The sequence below is a fragment of the Vulpes lagopus genome, chromosome 2 (assembly GCF_018345385.1).
Source record: "Vulpes lagopus strain Blue_001 chromosome 2, ASM1834538v1, whole genome shotgun sequence".
NCBI classification, from domain to species: Eukaryota; Metazoa; Chordata; class Mammalia; order Carnivora; family Canidae; genus Vulpes; species Vulpes lagopus.
The window spans coordinates 94,641,168-94,664,938 of NC_054825.1; the positions used below are offsets into that span (position 1 = coordinate 94,641,168).

General features: G+C 37.2%; 1 protein-coding gene across 3 annotated transcripts in view; it reads left to right on the plus strand.

The window, feature by feature from the left end:
* The window catches only part of GRM1 (glutamate metabotropic receptor 1), a 387,183-nt gene that overhangs the window by 326,604 nt on the left and 36,808 nt on the right, over positions 1 to 23,771 (plus strand). For all 3 annotated transcript variants that reach the window (XM_041735611.1, XM_041735625.1, XM_041735617.1), the window contains exon 6: positions 14,303 to 14,429. In XM_041735611.1, the coding sequence (XP_041591545.1) occupies positions 14,303 to 14,429 (127 nt within the window). The remainder of the gene's footprint in view (positions 1 to 14,302; positions 14,430 to 23,771) is intronic.

The window sequence follows — 23,771 nt, forward strand, 5'->3', positions numbered from 1 at the left end:
AATGATGCGCTAGGAAATGGAGTGTAGGGGAGTGATTGCCAGCTGGCAAGAGGATGGATTAAATGACCTGGTAGATCTTTCCCCTCTCTAATTTTCTGTGATTCATCTCTGAGAGCAGATAGGCTGTCACATAAATGTCACACGGCACAGCTGGGCTGGAGCACATACTGTGCAAGGCGCTGGCCCACTGGCCCGGCCACTAGACTGCCTGCTGTTCTTGGGAGCTGGGGGGCCACCCCTGCAGAGGGAAGCCCTGCCAGCTACACTGAGGGGTGTGGTCATGTGTAGAAGTGCTGGTACAGAAACTGGAGGAGCCTCACCTCTACTGGTCAGTAAAGAGAGGATTTGGAAACTGCAACATCTTCAAAGAGCTGTCATGATGGACTCAAATTCTCAACCAGCTGCTTGGAGGGAGCAACAGACTTCTGAGACAGTTCAACCTAGTTTGACTGACTGATTGCATTTTATTTTTTTTTATTAGACAAAAATTGACACATAAGGTTAAATTAGTTTTATTCAACCTAGTTTTAAACTTTTTTTTTTGTTGAAGATTTTATTTATTCATGAGAGAGAGAGAGAGAGAGGCAGAAACACAGGCAGAGGGAGAAGCAGGCTCCCTGCTGGGAGCCTGGTGTGGGACTCAATCCCAGGACCCGGGATCACGCCCTGGGCTGAAGGCAGATGCTCAACCACTGAGCCACCCAGGTGCCCCTCAACCTAGTTTTAAATATCTTGTGCCTTCTATGCAGATGTGATATTAAAAGTACCTAATAATTGTCAGGACAAACTGATCAGAACAGATCCATCCTGGTGCTGTGACAGGGTGCAGGAGGCCTCCTGCCATTCCCAGGGTTAGTCCTTGGATTGTGGGAGGATTTGGGCAAGGAGTCCTGCAAGGCTGGAGTAATGTGGGGCAGTCAGGAGGCTCGAAGATAGCACAAGTTTCCACTCTGTACAGAAGTATTTCAGCAGTGTAAGCATGGCTGCAACCAAACCAGTGTGCATGGGCTGTATGTCAGTAAGGCTCTTCCCCAGGAATGCCATTTCTGATTCTTAATTTAATGAAATTCTTTCACATGAGGCTGTTTGATGGTTTAAAATTCAGAGACCCATACCTTCTTGACTATTTCTACCCTGGATTCTTGTTTGTCATCTTTTTTGGGTGTTGAGGAAAACAGAACATCTGAGACTTGAAGCCATACCATGTGGACAATAGAGAAGCCCTGAGCTCATGTACTTCTGTGACTCAAAGAGATCATATGTCTGGCTCAAGCTTGTGTTGGTAGCATTGTCTCTGCTGCAGACAACCCCTGTAAAATGGTTTATGGAACTACAGAGTTGGGTTTTTCAGAGTATAAGACAAACAAACAAATAAACCCTGACAAGAGAAAACAAATCATTTTAAAGATTCTCTTAACTCTAGCCCCCTTTCACAATTTCCTGCTGTTAGTGTGCTTGCTGGCAGGCCATGAATGGGGGCTCACATATCAGGTGTATTCCCATTTGTACATTCCAGAAGAAAGGCCTTTCCTCCCCAAGTTCAGAGGAAAGGCTGTCTGCATGCATCTCTATGCCTAGATACTAAAGTATTTCTGGCAACACGTTTGCATTACGCCCATGCAGTGTTTGTTATTGAAGGAGATCCCAGAAATCATCGCGGAGCCATTACAGAGCACTCACTATAAATGCAAATCTCTTGGGGTCTAATTTTAGAAATATTTTGTACCCTGCAGGAGGAAAATATGCCTGTTCTCAGCGGCACCTGTAGTGGAGGTGGGGTGGGGGGTGGAGTGTTTGTTTGTTTCCCATAAGCACCAAGGGAGGTATGGAAACAAATGAAATCTGAATCCCATTTACCAAATGATAGCACTTATATTCTTACACCACCAGTTTGCCACCTACCAGGCCCAGGATGCAGAGAGCTAGATCCCTCAGTAGCCACTATAAAGATAGGAGAGAGACGACAATGTGCAAGGTGATTGTAAGACTTGCACTTGCATTAACTGGGAAACATAGTATTTAGAAAAGGATTATTCATTTTAAATATCAAATTCCACTTAAAGTGCTAAAATAAATGATTTGACTTTTTTTATGATAACTCATAGAACTTTCTTATGGTTATTTCCCCTGAAGTAGTTAAAAGTCCAGTTTTCTTATGTTATTGATTTTTTAGAAATATAAATATCTTACAGAAGCAGAAATTTATTTTAACCATTCTACAAACACAGTTAAATAAAATCAAACTTTTTGTTTGCTGTGTGTTATTTTAGTCAGGGGTAAGACAGGAAAAAAGGACCCTTTGCCAGGTTGTCTGATAGAGGGAATTTAATATAAGAAATTGGTTCTAAAAGTGAAAGAGGATACCAGGGCACCTCAAAGGTGAGCAACAGCAAGAATCATCCTCATCCTGGGCCAGAGGGATTTCAAGGAGGAGTCACAGCTGCTCCTGAGATGCCCCCTGAAGTAGGTATGAGAGGATACCTTGGCTTCTTCTCTCTCCTTCTCTCCAATCTCCCATTAGGTCCTTGCATTTTGTTGACACCACCCAGTAGACATTGGCAAGAAAGCCTGGACAATGTAGTTCACGGGTTTCCTTGAGACATGAAAACTAAGCAAGACTTAAGTGCTAGTACATTACTGGGAAATAGAGTCTCAGAGGTCTAAGAGTGAAGGGAAAGGGGAAAGAAGCCATGAAAGCATGGGAAAACACCACTACCACCACCATCCCTGAGGTGATGCTTTATTGAGCCAGACGCCACTTCACTACAACTAGTCATTCAGCTTCACAGAGCTCTCTGGACAGGCTGCTCAAACTGTCTCCTGGAGCAAGGAGGGGAGAAGAACGTGTGCACCTGTGCCGTACCATTTTCTATCTCCTGTGGTCAAAGTTTGCTCATAGAAAGTAACATCATCTGATCCCTTTAGGCAGCTACTGGGGAAGCCAGAATCAGTCTCATTCGTGGTCTTTTTTCAGATTAGAAACATTCGGAGGACCAAAGCCTCTGTAGGTCCGCTGCAGTCTGGTCTGGGGTTCTGTTGTGGTGAGTACAATGGTTGCAATTCTGAAACCCAGTGATGGAGTCATGGGAGAGACAACGAGGCAATGAGGCAATAGTGATAGAGGCTGAGGTAAGGGCTGCAGATGTGTCCAGGTCTTTCTAAGAGCCAGTGGCTAAGAGCCTAAGAGAGAGGCACAGGAAAGAGGATCTGAGGCAGCACACGTGTGGACAGTGGACCTGCAAGCAAACACTAAGGGCCTGGCATGAGCCTGTGATGGGCTCCTGTATCAAGCCTGCAGCGATTTTTCTTGATGTGGTGAAGGGCAGGAAAGAGCTGAGAAGGGGTGGGAAGGCAAAGGGAACAGTGAAAGGAATGCGAAGGGAGACTATAGAGGTCTGGGACAAATGTTTATCAAGCATATTCCTGTGCAAGTACAATAATAGATGCATTACAGACAACACTTTAATGATCCCTAAAACAACCCCTTTAAAAAAAAAACCTTTTAAAGTAGATATTATGGCCCCATTTTACCGATGAGGAATCTAGGGCCCTGAGGGACTGAGTCACTGGCCCCAAGCTTTCTCAAGCTAGAAAGTGCCAAAGTGGGCTCCAGCCAGCCCAGAGCTCCCATCATCCTACCATCTCTAGTTGATCAACTACCTGTCATTAGAGGGCCTGGTATATTTCCTACAAATACAAGCTTCAATTGCTAAGCCTTATTTTCTCAGTAGTTCACAATCAAATTATAAATAGAGACCCACTTTAACAGGGCATAGAATCTAGAATTGAGGAAGAAATATTAGTGAAGGAGCTTGGGAGAGTTTAATAGCAGCAGGGAAATCAGCTGAGGAGTCGAGGGAAAAAACCCTGCAGGTTGCTTTCACTGACTCCTATTCTTTCTTTTCCTCTCTCTTCTTCTATTTTTTTTTCTCCCCCTTAAGTTTGCCTTTGGGTTCTTTACTTTAAGAGGATGGTTTTGGGGCTGGGGGGTTGGATATGAAGAATGGAGAGCCCTGATTCCTCCTGCTCTCACCCCAGCCAGTCAAAACAGAATTCTGGAGAAATTATGTGAATGTACAGAATAGATCACAAGTGTTTCTTCATTTACACACGCCATACTGTCATATAGTAAAATACATCTTACATATGTATAGAAAAACCCAAGTACATATATCTTACAAATTACAGACTTTGGAATTAGATTAACTAATTTCCTTTCAAGGGATAAGTCTGATTCTTTCCTATTTGTTGGCATTTTCTATTGGAAAGATAAAAATTTAGTTTCAAAAGGTGTTAGCAATGTGGATCTCAGAAGATTGCTTAACTTAATGCTGCTGCAGCCCCTTGCTCAGCTTTAGCTTCCATGTCACTCTGTTTCCCACTCCAGTTAGATCAGCAAAGAGGCCAAACCACAGATTTGTTGAGTATCAAACTAAAAGGGACATGTTCATTTTCATCGTGATCCAAGATGTCTTCAAAGAGGAAAGGAAGCTAGGACAGTCTATTAAGAAGCCATTTACATTAACCTTTAATTGGAACTATGTGTCCTTAGATTTAATAATGCCATAAGCATGATTAGGTAATGCTGCTAGAGGAGTTTGTCTCTGGTTTTTCTGTAGCTAAGTATAGCTACTTGAGAGAAGTTGCCAATATAGAAAACTTTGAGTTTCTAATAATATCCTTCTTTTAAAAATATGATTGCCAATATTAATTTTCACATTGACACTATCACCTTTCAACATAGGCCAGTGATTAAAAAGCAGCCACTTTGTTGTAGATCTCATACTTCAAGATTCCGCAGAGATTAGGGATGAGAGCCTCACATTGCAGAATAGTTGTCATTTTTAGCAATCTAAGATGATCCCTTTAATGCCTGTTATTAAATCATTCTTTCTGTAGCCTCTTTAGCATCATTTTCCTGCTCTTGAAAGAACTCTCTCTATATTTACAGTGGCTTACTTAGCCCAATTCCAGCATTACTCTACAAGGGATGCTGTTTCTCTGAATGACTGGTTACCCATTTTGGCCAAAATCGTCAAGCAATTAGTACCACCCTACCTTTCCTAATGATAAGAAAATAAATGTGATAAGGATGAATTTTGTAGGATAGAACATATATTACTTTTTTTTATTTTTATTTTTTAGAACATATATTACTTGCCAGCAATCTTTCCTATTACTTCATGCAGAAAAAGCTACAGGAAATAGATGTGTTTTGGACCCATGCTCTTAATCAAAGTTGAGAAGAGAATGTAGGCAGGTTATAATGTTTGTACTTCAGGTTATAACACACTTGACAATCTCACAATTAAATATCCTTAGAGAGAAAAACAACTTTGGTAATGTGATAGAATATGAAACATTGCATTATGTGAAATCAGATGAACTTTGAAAAGTATTACCATGCCATTTATTCTGCAATGATGGAAACATTGCAAAATTTTTATAAATATAAAAAACCAAAGAGAGGCTATAACACCATTTCCTACTAATTCACTACCTGATGAGATACTGTCCCTTTGATCTCAATACTTGGGATTGAGAAGTTAGGGAAGTGGGGTGGGAAGAGCATATATGATGCACCCCCTTCGGCTCTTCCTTCCCTCACAATTGAATCTGAGTAGCTCACCTGCCGAATTTCTTCTAGGTCACAATATGGATCATGCTGGACAAATTATTTCATTTTACTTTATTTTATTTGAGATTTTATTCTTTATTTATGAGAGACATAGAGAGGGAGAGGCAGAGACACATGCAGAGGAAGCCCGATGCAGGACTCGATCCTGGGACTCTATGATCATGCCCTGGGCCGAAGGCAGGAGCCAAACCACTGAGCCACCCAGGGATCCCCGACAAATTATTTTATATTCAGTTTTTGTATCCACAGTTGCTCCGAACTCAGAGTTCAAAATGTGTCATAGGCTTGTAGATATTTTTGTTTTTATATGCGAGGCCATAGCATTTGGAATAGTTTCATTCTCCTCTGGTGCTTGTGCTTTGAAATTGCCTGAATATACTTGGATATGGAAGAGGAATTTTGTCTTGAATTTGGCAAGAGAATTATTTTAGACTAATATCTACCTCAAATGTTCCCATGGTGCAAACAGTCATTACTCTCTGGTCACTAGGTAGTTTGCATGGGCATGTCAAGGCCTGTTGCCACTACCCCACCCACCCAGCCCCATCTGCCTGAAGCTTTCAGAGATTTTTTTTAAGTTATTTCATGCCTACTAACTGTGAATTATCTTTGAATACTTCCCATATCTGTATGAGTGTTTTTATTTTTGTTCAACTTTCTCCCCATTTGCTAGTTAATACTTACCTCATTTTTTTCTCACTTACAAACGTGAAAAAACACATTAGATTGGCCACTCATCTATCCACCAACTACAATCAGTAATTGTGAATCCTTCGCTGTATTTTTTCTCCTTTCTCTTAATTTTTTTCTCCCTCTCTTTCTGTTTCTCTCCCTATGTTCTCCCTGAGCCATTTGAAAGTGAGGTGCAAATATGAAACTCCATACTTTAATACCTCAGCTTGTGTTTTTTTCAGAAAAAGATTATTCTCATACAGCCATAAGCTGAGCTAAGTAACATCATTGACCACAACAGTCCCACTCCACCTCTGTTTTCTCTTTCTCACATTGTGAATCAAAGCAAATTACTCATTTAATCTGTTCATATTTAATGTAGCCATTTTGGCAACCAGTGAAATGATGATTTGGTTTGTCCATTATGTAATACTTTCTAAATTCCACTGCAGGATGGCAAGATCTGAATATAAATTGCCCACAGGAATATATAAAAAAAATCCTTATCTGAGAAGCTTGTGATTACATAACAGTGATATGATCTTCTCAGCAACTAAAAGCCTATTGGCTATTAGTTTGAAAAAAAATGAAGACAAAATACTTTTTTTTTTTGGATATCTTATTGTGCATGTGAAAACATGAAATTACTAAAGTCCTTCTGGATGAGGAGGAAACTGCAAGCACTGGTCATAATGAGAAATTCTGTGGAATTATTAATTTATCCACAGCCACTTTGAGTAACACCTACATCTTTGCCTCTCCTACATTGACCAGAGTCTGTGCCAATCACTGATTTACTGAAGTTGTTGGTGATCACCTTAGCTTCAGACCCAGCCTGTCTGCCAATTTTTGGGGATAAATCCTGATAGGTGCTCCTGCTAAATCACATGATATTGTATAGTGGCAGTAGCAGTCCCATTAGTTTTTGTAAGTAAACATTGAAGTGTCACATACATACTGAAAAATAGAGAAGGAAGTATAAATATGTTCTTAGTACCAAATCTTTGTTTTAGCTGTCCCCTCGGCCTAAAACACTTTTTCCACTAGACATATTCAGGGCTTATACCCTTGCCCTCTTCAAGTCTTTAGTAAATGGCAGTGTGTTAGTGAGGTCTTACCTAACCACCACATGCAAAATTGTGTCTCCTTATTCCAGGTGTCCCCCCACCCCCATCAGGGTTAGGGCCATCATGAGACAAGTGAGGTACCTAGGGCCCAGAATTTAAAGAGGCACTCACTCTCAAGGTTATGCAAGTGCAGGGTGCATGCTTACACAACCCTGAAGGGGCTACACTTGCCTTGCCTTGATCCCTGCCCTGCACCCTGTTCCTCTTTCTCACCTTAGTTTTCCCAAAGCCCTTCTCTAGAATAATAGATAATATTAACCCCCTCCTCAAGGATGGTGTTATTATTCGTTTTGTTCTCTGATTATTTCTAGCCTTGACATAGTGCCTGGCACCCTGTAGACACTCTAAATGAAGGTCGTAAGTGAATGAATGAATGAATGAATGAATGAATGAATAACTGAATGTATATATTCTTCATAAGCATTTGGTTCCTCCTTCTATCTGTCTATCTAACACATTACATTAGATGTTGAGCTCCTTAGCCTTAACAATCGCGTTTTTCAAAATTTTTTTCTATGTGTAGCACCATGTCTATGTCACCATAGACAAAGTTTGATTAATTGAATATATATCTACCAGCCTCTGAGATATAATTTTGGTTCTCAGCATAACATGTCATCACTCTGGCAGCCATTGTTACACTAGGAAGAACCTAGCTTTTGGAAATAATGGAGATAACATGATAGATTTGCACAAGATATGAATTCCTTCTGCAGCTGCTTCCTTATCTGCAAAGTGCACATAATTAACTCCACCCTATGGAGGAGTTGTGAAGGGTTAGTGTAATTCTGTAGAGAGGTCCTAGCACACAATCTGGTTCAATATATGTCCGTCGTGATGATTTTATATTCCTATGCCATTTTTATTACATCTTCCCTGTAATAAATTATAGAAATTTTTTCATTGGTATTTTTTATTTAGTTTTTCTAAGGGTTTCTTCACTTTACTCTTTTTTTCATTCTTTGAAGTCATTTCCATTTCTTTTATTTATGTCATAGTCTATATTATTTTCCTCTTTTCTTCCATCTATGTTATTAAATAATTAATGTGTGCAAAGAGCCATGCTAGTGATGTAGGCAGGCTGGGTCCAAGAACCCAGGTGAGGGTCCCACAAGACCAGCCAAGAGCCCTTGGCTTCATGTAGTATAGAAATCAAACATGAAAAAAAAAAAAAAATCCAGGGACTGCAGAAAGGGAATAAGGGTTTATTGAATAGTGTGAGTGACAGAGAATAGCAGACAGAGTGTCTGGGACTCAGAAAGGAAAGGAGAATGAGTCTTGTTATTGTTTGAGGCTAGGGGTTTACATTAGAAAAGGGTCTAGGATACATATTTCTTCAGGAATCCAGGGTAGGTCCAATCAAAGGTGAGCGTCAGGTGAACAATAGGTGTTATTCCATAATTTACCAAAACTAGGGGTACTGATGCCAGTATCAACCAAAGTTCGTTTGAAGCTAATCTCCTGGAACATGTTTGGGATCTGGCTTTTTTTAGTGTTATCAGTTGTTTGGGGCCTAGGACAAAATTCAAAGAATGATTAACTTTTTTATTTCCCCTTTTGGCTTATTTAGAGGCAAAATATGGAATGTAATTAAACGGGGCCTAGTAGAAAAACAGCAGAGGTGGAGCTTTTCTAAAATAGAGTTCCTTCAGCTGCTCCACTTCACTAGCAGGCAGAATGTAAAGGAAACTTAAACAGGGCCCCTTCCTTCAAGGAACTCAGTGCAGTGGGAGAAGAACATCCATATTCAAGTTGATTGTTGCCCCAGCTCTCTTTGTGGGGACCGAGGAGGGCAGGGCTAGCTCTTCTCTCATGCAGCTGATTCTCCTACGACATAATTAGAGTAGACTCATTTCTTCATTCTCTTTAATCTTTCAGGCATTTCTCTTCTGAAGAAAATTTTCTGTTTCCTCTGATTCACAGTTACCTAGCCTTCATTATATTCTCTTGATACTATTTGTTTTCTTTCTTTCTTTCTTTCTTTCTTTCTTTCTTTCTTTCTTTCTTTCCTCTTTCTTTCTTTCTTTCTTTCTAAGATATATTTATTTATATGAGAGAGAGCACACTCGCATATTGGGGGAAAGACGGAAGGAGAGGCAGAGGGAGAGAACCTCAAGAAGACTCTCCAGGGAGCCTGCAACCTGACATGGGGCTCTACCTAATGATCTGAGATCATGACCTGAGCTGAAATCAATACTCAGACACTTAACCACTGAGCCACCCAGGCACCCCTCATTCTTTTTCTAAATAAAACCTTAATTTAAAAAAAATCCATTTTAGGTTACTTTAGAGACTTAGTCACAAAATGAACATTTGATTTCCTTGCATAAATACTTTAAGACTCCTACAGGGTGCATGTAATTGAATCATGGCATTGTGTGTACCAGCAGGTCACTTAGTCTCAGTAACAATAAAGAGGACTGTGTACACAGGACATAAAAAGAGTCAAAGCAGACTCAGGCCCTTAGTAAGTCTTGGTCCTTCAAGGGAAGTTTCAGTAAAATATCAAAACTGTTATTGCAACTCAAAGCTATCAGAAAAAGTGTTTGCTTGTAACAAAAGTGAAAAAATACTCAGTTATTGAATATAAACTATAGTAGTCCCCTCTTATTTGGGGGATGTTCCAAGACACCCTCCTCCTCGTGAATGCCTGAAACCACAGATAGTACCAAACCTGATATATACTGTCTTTTTTTCCTAGATCTACATGATAATCTTTAATTTATAAATTAGGCACAGTAAGAGATTAACAACAGTAACTAATAATGACATATAATAATTACAATATGCTATAACCAAAGGTTTGTGAATATAGTGTCTCTCTCTTTCAAAATATCTTCTTATTCTGTACTTGCCTTTCTTCTTGTGATGATGTGAGTTGATAAAATGCCTATGTGATATGATGAAGTGAGATGAATGATGTAGGTGCTGTGATGAAGTGTGAGGCTTCTATTGACCGTCTGATAATATGTTAGGAGGATCATGTGCTTCTGGACAAAGACTGACCATGAATCAGGAGAAGCCATTATATGTGCAAAAAAAAAAGTCAGTAAGCATGACTCATAAAAATGCAGAAAATTTAAAAATAATAATAGTCATGCTATTGGGGAGATTTGGATATAAATTAGAATTAAAAAGAACTGTATCTGAATGAAATATATCTATTATATGGATATGAAAAAATTAGAGGACAAAATCTAACTTGTGATAATAAAATACCAACTGTATTTCAGCTACTAGAGAATTGTAAGTTAGGCAATGTTTGAAAGGATTTACTGCTTCAGAAATACTGTCTGGAGCTTGTAATGTAACTGCCCTTGAAAGTAGTGACACAGATGGACCGATGGAGAAAAGACCTTCTAAATGGAAGGTAATATTCATTATTTTATTAAAACAAATTTATTTGTTTACTGTATGGCTCCATGTGAGAGCCATGGATTAAAACACACATATAAACATGTGCACGTGTGCATACATGCGCACATGCACACACACACACACACACACATTCTCTCTCTTTCTTTACAACTCTATTCTCCATATAGTAGTCAAAATACTCCTTGTAGAAAGCAAGTCAAATGAAACACAAATTTGATGATGTCTCTGTTGTACTTGAAACAAACAACGTAACAAAACAAACAGTTATGTGGACATTAATGAAGACACAGTGAGGGGCTGGCACAGAGGCTCTGTCCTCATTTGGCAGACTTATGTAAGAAATTAATAACAGTTAAAGTTAGGTGCAAAAACAAGGACTGGGGACTAAGTGAATGCCTGACTAAAGAGTATACATTGCAAAAGTATTGGAGTAGAGAGGCATTAAACTTCTTTGAGTGGCCTAATTGTATTTTTAAAAAAGATTCATTCAATACCCATCCATTGGCCACTTACTGTATATTTTTTGTACATATCTGTACTTTGATGACTATGATCTGAAAACAATGAAAGTCAGCTTGGTCCCTTTTCTTGAGGAGCCTATGAGCTATTTAGGTGATCTTGGCAGCTCTGTGCAAATTACTCTGGAGCAAGAAGGAATTAGAGCATGTTGTATGATTAAGAGACATGGACCAGAATTCAAGTGTAAATTGATAAAATTTCAGCATAGAAGGGTGACTGAGTAATGGAAAAGACAAATCAAGGGCACTTGTGTAGCTCGGTCAGTTTAGCACCTGACTCTTGATTTTGGTTCAGATCATGATCTCAGGGTTGTGGGATTGAGCTCCCCTTTGAGCTCCATGCTGGACATGTAGCCTGCGTAAGAGTCTCTCTCTCTCCTGCTCTGTACCTCCACACCCTCTCTTAAAAAAAAAAAAAGACAAATAAGATATTATTGACATTGTATGCCAAAAGTACAGGACTTAGTGGCAGAATAAAGGAGTCATAAAATATAACTCTAGGCAGCTCCTTTTTCATTATTTATTAAAGGGATAAGCTATTCATTTATTCAGTCATTTAAAATATAATTTTAAATACTTTCCAAGTGCCAGTTACTCACAGGCTCTACCTTCACTATTCATTCTGCATAAATAAATTTGTTTAGCATTACCACCTTTTGACTTTGTTGAATTAGTAGCATTAATTTTATTGTAAGAGAAAAAGACAAAGTTGACTAAAGGAATATACAGTATTTTGTGATGGCTTTTATTGTACTTTTATACCAGTTAAAATAAGAAAGCAGTACTCATTTACTCAATTTTTCTCATATCATTTAAAAATTATTTGGAATATAAATTTTCCGTGCTTATTTTGACAGTTGGAGGGAGTTTTTTTTTTTTAAGACTTAATCTTTTTCTACTTTCTAAAGTTATCTGAAAGTAAAAGAAGAAAAAGAAAACCTTTACGTTTTCTGAAAATATACTATCATTTGATACTTTATATGTAATTCTGAGATAGGGATGTAAATTTTGGCCTTCTCTGTGAGATTATAGTTTTATTTTCACAAAGGCTAGAGTTTATATGATTTTTAAGGTATGGCAATATTTACAGCTTATGTCTGATTTTGCATATGAACACATTTAGAAATATTTAATGTATTTAATATTTAATTTATTAGGGAAGAATCTCTGCTTGTAGCCATGAAATAGTAACAGAGCCTAGGCTGCCTTTTGATGTAAACAACTAGAAAACTTGAAATAATATATGAAATAACTATGTTCAGACATTGGAAAATGGTGTATGACCTTGATTGCAGGGAAGTAAAGGCAAACAAGGCAAACCCTAAAAATTACTCAGGCTTTCTGCCTGGAGGCAATTTCCTTGTTGTTCTATAAAAGAGAACACAGAGCTTGGTGATTTTGCTAATTCAAGAAGACAGAAATCAAAGTTTAGGAAGGCCAAGGCAGAGAGAATTTGTAGTGTTGTGTGAGGGAGAGGAAAACTATTCAGAAAAAAAGTCCCATAAGTTGGCATACGGATTCTCTTGAGCATTTGACTGAACACCAACCTGCACCTGAGTAGCACAGCAATTCTAAAAGTCTGGGTGAAGGGCAGCCCCGGTGGCGCAGCGGTTAGGGGCCGCCTGCAGGCTGGGGTGTGATCCTAGAGACCAGGGATCGAGTCCCACATCGAGCTCCCTGCATGGAGCCTGCTTCTCCTTCTGTCTGTGTCTCTGCCTCTCTCTCTGTTTCTATGAATGAATGAATGAATGAATGAATGAATGAATGAATAAATAAATAAATATCTTTAAAAAACAATAAAAAAGTCCGGGTGAAAAAAAAATTCCCGGGGAGCTGGAATCCCAGAGTTTACACAGATCCAGGAATTGCTTCATTTTCCACAAGCCGGAGTGGAGATACCTTGTTGAATACACAAAGAATTAAGTAGAAACCCCCGGTGGTCGCACCTTAATAAGGCTTAATTATTCCTAGAGACTCTTCTAGACTTGTCCTAAAAGATTAAAAACTGCTCAAACTGAGTCACAAGTGGTTTAGCTGCCCACCAGAAAAAAGGCCAATACTTCTTCAAGGAAAAACATCCAGCACAGTATACCTACATACACACAATGTCCAGCATCTGGTCAAAATTTTCATTTCCAGCCACACCAATGATTGTATTAAATGTAAATGTATGAAGCACTTCAATAAAAGGCAGAAGTTCTCAGACTGGAGATGAAAGAAGGACCAAAAATGTGCTACTTATAAGAAAGTCACTTTGAATGCAATGTGTTTTGACTTTCTTTGGTACTGTGTCAAGTGAAATTTGCTTACCAAACAGATTGAAAATGGGAGAAAGTTTAAACTACTCAAATAATAAACAATTCTTCAGTAATTTGGGACTAGTAATTTTTCTTCCAACAATTTATGTCATCTCTAGTTAAGCTCTCTAGAGCAAGTCACAAGGCCAGTAATAGGGGTGACTTTCTTACCCATCATTCTGTTTTTATGTATATAAAGTTGCTCAGACTTGCATAATTATAAAGTTCCATTATTCCTCAGATTTTTGAATTAATAAGGTTTTATTACATAAGAACTTTTGTGGTTAAACTTTGCTCTTTCAGAGAAGAAAAAAATTATTTTTATTTTTCTGAGAATAATACAAATGAATATAAGTAGTAAAATTCAACTATTTCTCTTTTTTTAACTCTGAAAAAGATAATGTCATCAATTCCCTTTATAAAAGGCATTATTTTTGACAAGCCTCCAAACTCGGCATAGAATGAACTGAAATTCACATATGAACTCTTAAGATAATCAGGTATATTCAAATGCATGTTATGTACATGTGGAGAACCTATGTGGTTCTTAAGCATATAGGATGTTCTGAAGAATTATTCTTTTTTCTAGTATGAGAAAAAGTCCATACCTGAAATAGAAGACTTTCTGCAGAGACCATCTTTAAAGGCATATGAACTACCTTTATGTTACAGGTCATCCGGAAAGGAGAAGTGAGCTGCTGCTGGATTTGCACAGCCTGCAAAGAGAATGAATATGTGCAAGATGAGTTCACCTGCAAAGCCTGTGACTTGGGGTGGTGGCCAAGTGCAGATCTAACAGGTAGGAGCCACTTCACTTTAGACCTTTTTCCCAGACTATGGGCCTTCTCAATGTGCCCATTGTTTAAAGTATGAGTGAGCAGCTCATGTGTTTTTGGATATTTATGTATAGTGTACACTTTTTAATGCTTATGTCAAAGAGCACACAGAAATCTCTCATAAATTTTCCATGATTCATATTGAAAGGGAAGTTCATTTTTAAATCTAAATAAAAGTATATTAAAGGGATATTCTAGTATACTAGTTGCTTTCTGTTTTTTTCTTTTTTTTTTTAAGATTTTATTTATTTATTCATGAGAGACATAGAGAGAGAGGCAGAGACACAGGCAGAGGGAGAAGCAGGCTCCATGCAGGGAGCCCGACATGGGACTTGATCCCGAGGCCCCAGGATCACACCCTGGGGGTGAAGGTGGCGCTAAACCGCTGAGCCACCCAGGCTGCCCGCCTTCTGTTTTTCATTTTTAATTTTTATTTGAAGATACTTCTAGTCATCTACATTTATATTTGCAAACATTTCTTGAACATCTGTGTGTGAGGTAGTATTGTTTGCGCTAAATTTATCTTGCTTTATTACTTTATTTTGCTTAAAACTGATTATCAGGAAAGAAACATGTAAAAATGATATAAAACTGTTATTAATTTAATAGAGCTATTTATAAAGTATGTGAAGTTTGTTAGGCAGCTAAGGAGATGAAAGAAATTCCAGAGAAAAAGTAGAAGATGGAAAAAATGAAAGCATGTAACACATTTAGGAAAAATCACAAAATAAGTATATGGGGTTGGTTGGTAGAAACAAGGACCTAGCAGAGACCAGATATGAGACTGGTGGTGGATAGTAACAAGCTTCTGCATGATCTTTCCCTAAGGATTTGGACTATCTATGGCTTTAAGCTCAGGAGAACCACTGAAGGAGTTAAAGTAGCAAATAACATCATAATATCTGTGTCTCAGATGCTCCTAGTAACCCTATGAGGAGAATTTAACCCTAGTAACCCTACCAATTTCATCCAGTGAGACTGGATGAAAAAAAAGAAACTCGGAACTATTGCATTGGTTCAAGTAAGTCATTTCAGAGGGCGTGGACTAGGGTAGCTGTAGCAGGATTGGAGAGGAATATATGAATGCAAGGGATGATGTATTAGTAAAATCAATAAGAATCATATGGATGGATTGTATGAGTTTGTAAATTTTATAAGCACAATGTTCAAATATATGAACTTTGTTTTCCATGGATCCTGTTATGATCTCACACCTGAGAGGAGTTCCACAAATATTTTTTTATGAATTTTAAGAGAAACAGAGCCATAGAAACCATCATTTGAGTACAGAGACTTTGTCATTTGAGGAATCTCATCCCTCCTTTTAGAAAGTGAAAGTTAAGGCCCAAAGAGGTGCACTTGTGGGCCCACAGTCATGCAAAGAGTTAGAAGCACAGTCTAATTCACTGACTCCTGATCCTCTGCCTTCTAGGTATTGTTAAAAATCCATCTGGAAGGGTAACATTTCTGATTGTTTTTTTACTTTTTCACCTGTTTCCAAATAAGAATAGCAACTAAGAAATTGTGTAGCTTATTCAGAACATATCAAAAATGGCTGAGTAAAGCAGAACCAGGTCACATAATGAAAATTTTACTTATTCAGTGAAAGGACCTTGTAAAATGGGAATCTTGTTAGAAAAAATTAATCTATAATGAGTGTCAGAAAGCTTCTAGAAATTATTTAGTACAAAGACCTTTTTTAAAGAAAAGGAAGTTAGATTAGAAAACATTTGAAGATACAAACTATATCTCACTTATATTTTCATTCTGTCTCAGAAAACTGGTTTTCATCCTTAATATGCCTAAAAATTACCCAGGAATTACCCACCTGGAGAGATTCCCATGCACTAGTTCTGAGATGGGACCCAGCAAATTCTGAGGCACCTTGTTTCTGTCCCATCCTGTGAGAAACATTATTCTGTGGCTCAGAGTTGAGTGCCTTGAACATAACAGCTGTCTAATAAATGCTTTATTGAGAGAAATAGAAAGAAGGGAGTCACCTAAGTTCATCCCGGTCAGTGTGTTTGGTTGATAGAGAAGCCAGGGTTGATCTGAGAAGCCAGGGTTTTTATCTCTGGTTGCATGCAAAGGACTGGCTTGGAAAAGCTTTTCCAACCACTTTTGGACAACAAGGCTTGTCTCCCACTCATGCTGTGCTTCTGTTCATGTCTTTATTTTCCTTCATAGTGTGTGCTTCCTGGTGGGCCTTTTTATCTCAAGCAGAGGATTGACTTGCTAGTCAGTCCCCTCTGCTATTTGACTGAGAACTACAGCTAACTGGGAAGAGGCTGAAAGACAAAGCTGGTCTTCCTCAGGTTGATTTTAGAAGTCAGAAGTCCTGGCTTTGAGGTGTAAGAATTTTTCTCTTGTCTACGTTTTTTTGAAGCTTCCCCAAACTTTTCCTACTGCTCCATTTTCACTTTGATTGGGGCTTATCTCATACCTGGTAAGAACATCTATCCTATTTTAAAACATTAGGGCAGCCCGGGTAGCTCAGCAGTTTAGCGCTGCCTTCAGCCCAGGGCCTGATCCTAGGGCCCTGGGATTTAGTTCCGTCTGGCTCCATGCATGGAGCCTGCTTCTCCCTCTGCCTGTGTCTGTGCCTCTCTCTCTCTCTCTCTCTCTCTCTCTGTGTGTGTGTGTGTGTGTGTGTGTCTCATGAATAAATGAATAAAATCTTTAAAAAAATAAAACATTAAAATACAGAAAAAATTTTCAAAAGATCTAATACGTTATAATAATGGAACTCAAAGTCATATATTTTATTCCCTAGAGATCTTCCATTATGGCTTTATTTTTTACCCACTGCCAAATGAGGATCACCATTGATTTAATGCTCTTTGATTTAGTAAAACATAAAAAATATCATCCTTGACTTATACATGGATATTTAATGTGATTGCCTTTCTGAAATATTTAATCTAGTATATATCACATGTGTAAAAGTCACATTAGCGTTCAAATGAGTTGAGCCAAACAACAATTCAGACTGCCCTTTTCAAATAGCAACAGGCAAGGGGCTACTTTTGGATCATATATTTAATTATTTTGCAAAACTTACGTTTAAGGTCTTTTGAAATACACATTTCTGATATTAGGGTATACTTAGTCTTAATAACACCTATCATTTCTAGATTCATTTCAGTCTGATACATGAATGGACAATGAGGTCTCATTTACCACTTATTTGATGCCATGTCAGGCTCAGAGCAAGTGTGCACTACATGGCAATATGTTGTCAGTTGTTGCCATGGTAGCAGTAGTTGTGAAAAGAGAAAACCCACAGGCAGAGAATACCAAAAACCAGTAGAAATACTCAGAAGACTAAATGCATAGTCTTTAAGTAGGTGTTTTGTTTCCATGGGTAGATTTTTTTTTTTTTTTTACTGAATTTTAGTTAAAATGAGAAATCATTCTTCTTTAGGTGTTTTTTACTGAAGCTAAAGTTTGTTAATATGCATTAAAATCACTTTATGAGATAGCTACTTTCCATATATGCTCCAAAGACTCTAATATTAATGAATAAAACACATTTATAAATGTATTTTTGTTGTCATTACAATATATTGCTTGTTGGCTATAAAGAAAAAATGGTATCGCACTTAGAGGAAGCTCTTTCTGAAGCTGTTAATAAGTTTCTCATATTTTCTTCTTGGGAAAAATGTACACTTTAATTCAGCATTTAAATTTCACACTTTATTTCTTATGATGCATAAACAGGGATCTCTTATGCCACGATATAAAACTTGACAGTAATTTAACAATTCACAAACCAATTATATGTAATCTGATGCTACTACTTTTAAAAAGTCAAATAAGATAAGAGGATTCCTCAGAAAGCCAGACTACACTAAATTTTACCATTAAAAATAGAAAATATTAAGTTGTGGAAATTAATTAATTTTTACTATTTTTCTCCATCCCAACAGTTGCTATAACTTCTTACACTACCTACTCATTTACTTAACTTTATATTGTATACTACCATCTACTTTGTGCCAAGAATTTTTTAGAGAAACTGGAGCTTTAGAGAAACTCCTGGGATGGAGTTTCCTATGAAACTAGACATGTAATCATCAATTTTAAGTCCTACAAGAGGAGAGTGTACAAAATGTCATACAATCACAGAGAAAAAAAAAACAATTATTTTTCCCTATGAAAAGAAAAGCCTTCACAGGGAAGGGAACATTTGAGTTGAACACTGATTATGAAACATCATTTCTTCTTTTAGATAATTGACACTAATGTAATAGCATTAAGGAAAGCATTTTGATGTTGCTTTATTAATTATGAAATATTATTGTAAATGCTCTTAAATGTCCCAAGACCTTTAGGGTAGAATAACTATGGACTTTATCTCTTGATTCAAATTAAATTTGTCTTAACCTAATTGGAGAGAAATCCAGTATTAAATTGTAGCTTCTTCCAATGCATTTGGATCTTACAAGTGAACCAATATTTGTTTAAAAAATTAGGAGTACCTCTCCTTCAACTTCCATTGAAGGAAATGGACTTGTCTGATAGCTCTGGATTCTCTGGGAAAACTGTAATCACAGATACTCAGGTCCCTGAGTTTGGGAGGCTTTAGATACAGTATGTACAACTCACAGAAAGGCTTCTGCTTTGGAGTGGTGGGGATCAGGTAGGGCCAGGACAGTCTTCACCACTGGTTGATGGTAACTTCCACTCCTTCCAGGTTTGGGATACCCAAACACATCTAGGAAGTAGATAAGTCTTCTCTTTAAACCTCAAAACAGGACAAACAATACATTACATGTTATATTACATATATAGACATTATGGATTATAGTTAATTCTCTCAAGGAATCAAAGCTAATGCTTCTCAATTTTAGAATATCTCAAAAAAATAATAAAAGAAAAGAAGGAAAGGAAAGAAGAGAAGAAAAAGAAGGAGAAAACAAACCTGATTCAAAATATAAATGATCAGTCCCCATCCTCAGGTGACTTTGTTTTGTGTGGTCCTGGATTGTCATTGAAAATCTGGTTCCCTCATGAGGAAAAGAATCTAGGATCTTTACAAGAAATAAAGCAATCACAGTAGAGTTGTAAATATATTGTTTTGGGGTTGTTGTTGTTGTTGTTGTTGTTGACATAATGTTACTGCTACAGCACAGAATACTTATGTCTTCTTCTAACAGAAGCATATTTTTCATCATTTGTGTAGAGTACACTGTGTAGAATAGGCTTAATTTATAGCTAGGCTTGGATGGCTCTGATGATCTGTGGAGATGCCTGAGTACCTGTCTTTGACTCTTGGCTACATTAAGGAGACTGATATCTATGGTATGCAGTTTAAAGTTTGAAACTCTACTGGTGACAACCAAAACTAATTTGTTGACTCATGGATTTCAGTTGGCGTATCAGATAGGCTGACTTCACCATATGACTTGAAGGTCATAAAAAGACTTCACCGGGAATGTCTGCCTTGAGCTCTCAATTCAACGATGAAGTGGGCCCTTGTGAGAATAAGGATCTTAGAGAGCTTGCACCTGGATATCTCTTTGACCCTTGGTGTTTACCTGCACTGTCTTTCTCCTACTATATTATACATTTCGCCTTTAAGTAAAAACATTACATCAGTATGTTCTGTGAATCTTCAGAGTCCTTTCAAATACCTGAACCTATTGGAATATTTGCATATACAAAAAGTATCATTATTAAAGTTAGTATAATATACCTAACAACGGATTGATATAATTAAATTATTGAGTTAATGATTGTCTAGTAAAACATAGGTTAAGGCAAATACTTATTACTAGTAAGGAGAACACTAAAGACAAACACAGATTTATATAGTTTTAAATCAGTAAAGAAGAGAAGTATTAATAAGAAAGCATGTACAAAGGGAAATATGGTATATGCAAGAATCTTCTTCAGATTATCTCACACAGAAAACCATTGTGTAGTCATCAGCTTGCTATAAGGTTCTTCAGTTAACAGTCAACTTCCATGGGTGTTCAGCTTCTGGAAGCTTTCTGCAGAAACTCAGTTTAAAATCACTAAAGGGTATAATCTTCAACAATATTAAGGTTCTTTTTCATTTGTCCAGAGGGTTGGGAATGAAGACAGCCTTGCATAATTTAAATCCATGAATAAGTGTTCCAATGAAAATGTTCCCATATCACTAGATTGGTCAGTTGCAATGTGCTAAGATTATGAAATCTAATCATATTTTAGCCTTTGTAAGTATTGTGGCTTTTCAACAGAATGCTTCAAACCATCTGCAGAATAAACTGTTTAAACTAGTACATATTCATAAACCATTGAGGGAGAAAACTGTATACAATCCCTTTGGAGTAACTCAAAGGTTCTTTTGCAATTGTTTCAGTTAATGCCTCCACCTTTACAATTTGTCCCAATTAATTTAATTAGAAATGAAGCATGAACTGGCCACATCTGCTATCCTGGAAGTGTTTCCCCAATAGTGTTTAATTTTGTGGCCAATTTGTCCCTACTGAAATGAATTCTTTCATATGTTCCATCAGGATTTTATCCAATGCCTGGTATATATTTTATCTGCTACTATCAGATAACCATTCTGGTTTTGTCAGATATTATCTTCATGAATCTTACAACACAATCATGGAATTTCTGAAATTTCTTTTAAGAACTTGGTTTCTGGCCATATTCTGTATATCTGTAATTGAATACTTGAACTTCTTCGTGGATGTGTTACTATCATAAATTATTTGTCGGGATTTTTAGTCAGAGCACTCTGCTTAGCATGATAATCTCTAAAATATTTCAATTATATTTCTAAGTATTTTTATAGTATCTATAACTTTTACAGTACTTTTTTATTGTGAGCCTATCACAATGAGAAATGGTCTTTGATATGTGCTATGTTGTTGAGTTAATGCATCAAGATTATGGTGTATCATTTTCATATTTACACAAAAAAAGAAAGATTTATGATAATCTAGGTACATATAATAATCTGTAAATTTATGTGCTCTGTTCCAATCCATCTTCCTATTTCTGTGAAGTCTTTTATCCATAAAGATTCTGGGGCTAGCAGAATTCCTTAGATAATTTTAAAAATTATACTTAGTATAGGTATTTTCATGACTAGGGCAGCTATAATTTGATCATCTGTAGGGAACCATAATACCTTTTGTCTAGAAGTAAATCCTTCCTATTAAAATTGGGGTTTTGTGTCACAGAGGATAATGTATCCTTCTAATAATAATTTCAAAGTACAATTTGTGGGTTAAGGCATAAGATTGTTAAACATTTCACCATTTCTATAGTTTTATTAAACCAATTTATCTGATGTTCTATTGATAGTAAGATTACTGGAAGACATAAAGACACCTATATTAATAAGAAAGAGGTATTGCTTGCCTTAGGAGTCCAGAGGAAGGACAAGAAGTTTTGGGGCAACAGTGTTTGCCATGGAGTTAAGTCATTGAACAGACTAAGTAGTAGTCCTTCTGATTTTAGCTGATGGGGAACATTGGTTCTTTAAACGACACTTCTATTTGAAGTATCTATAGGTTTCCTTATCTACAGGTTCCCAAATCATAGGGGATAGAGGCTCTTTTAGTTGTTTTACCTAAAGATCCAATATAATGACTTCTAGCTTGTTTACTTTTTAAGTCTACTTGGAAATGTCTAGTTACATATTGGATATTTTTAAGTTAGTAACTTTACATTTTAATATTTGCTTCTATTTGACTCCCCTAATTCAGGTCTGAGCCCATTTACAAAAAAGAAGATATAGTCTTTCTTGTCAGGTGTTGGGTTTGAATTGTTTGAAGATGTCATAAAGTCTGTCTTTTATTTTTTTACTTTTTTAAAAAAGATTTTATTTATTTATTCATGAGAGACAGAGAGAGAGAGAGAGAGAGGCAGAAACACAGGCAGCGGGAGAAGCAGGCTTCATGCAGGGAGCTCGATGTGAGACTCGATCCCAGGTCTCCAGGATCAGGTCCTGGGCCGAAGGCAGCGCTAAACCACTGAGCCACCCAGGCTGCCCAAGTCTTTCTTTTATTTTTATTTAATTTATAAGTTTGCATCTTTGTTGAAAGAAAAACTTTCAAAATTGCCTTATGAAATGCATTTATTATTTCTTTTTTTAAACTTTACACCACTAGGTTATTTAAATCAGCTCTAATCTGTTGCTTTTAAATCTTTTCCTCCATGAGGTTAACAATTAATTGAATTAATTGGTCCATATCCATAGTGTAGGACAATAAGTATCTAATATGAATCCTTAATTCTACAGAAAATATTCTGCCTGTATCCCTGAAGTTTAGGAAAAATCATTAATTATAGCTCTTAATTTAGCTCTAGACCAGGGTTTCTTTTGTTTTGTTTTGTTTTGTTTTGTTTTTTTTAGACCAGGGTTTTAATTCAACTTCCATAGATATGAGTTTGTGTTCTAGAAATATAAAATGTGATATTCTTTTCTAATGAAAATTCTAAGGACACGCTAACTCATTTGCAAAACCAGGTAAAGTTTCATAGACAAAGGAATGCAAAGAGGGCTAGCTTTCGGGAGGTTGCAAAAGCCTTGACAAAGACTACATTGGAATTTGAGTTTTATTTAGCAAGCTCAGTATGCCAATTAAAAAAGTTGAGTAGGGCAGCCCGGGTGGCTCAGCGGTTTAGCGCCGCCTTCAGCCCAGGGTGTGATCCTGGAGACCCAGGATCCAGTCCCAGTCAGGCTCACTGCATGGAGCTTGCTTCTTCCTCTGTCTGTGTCTCTGCCTCTCTCTCTCTCTCTCTCTGTCTCTCTTTATTTATGAATAAATAAATAAAATCTTTTTAAAAAATTAAAAAGCTGAGTATTGACTATGCAGTATTTTATCCCCTTATTTGTTTACAGCCCTTCTTAAATATTTTAGTTCATTAAATATGTTCTATCAAAAGTCCCCTTTAATAGTTCTTGTTATTCTAAATTATCTATCTAATTATTTTTCTAAACTTTATCAAGGAAATGAGGAGATTTAGGGATTAAAATCTGACTTTTTAGAGGAAGCAGAAGTTCTCCCAGGAAGAAGTTGAGACTTGACATAAATAAACCCCTGACACACACCCCTGAATGGCTGGCACTCATTTATTGCATGGAGTTTGTTCCTACTTGGGTGATTATTAGAAGGGTTGATGCTTACTGATTGGCTTGTAGAAATCATGTTCATTGAGGGGAGCTGTTGTTGACTGAACAGGAATAAAATGGGTTTTTGTGGTTCCTGTTTCCATGGCTGTAGAAAAGTGCGTCTTTTCTCAAAGTTATGGACTATTTTTATTCTCACAATTTGGGAAATACTGGTGCAAACCAC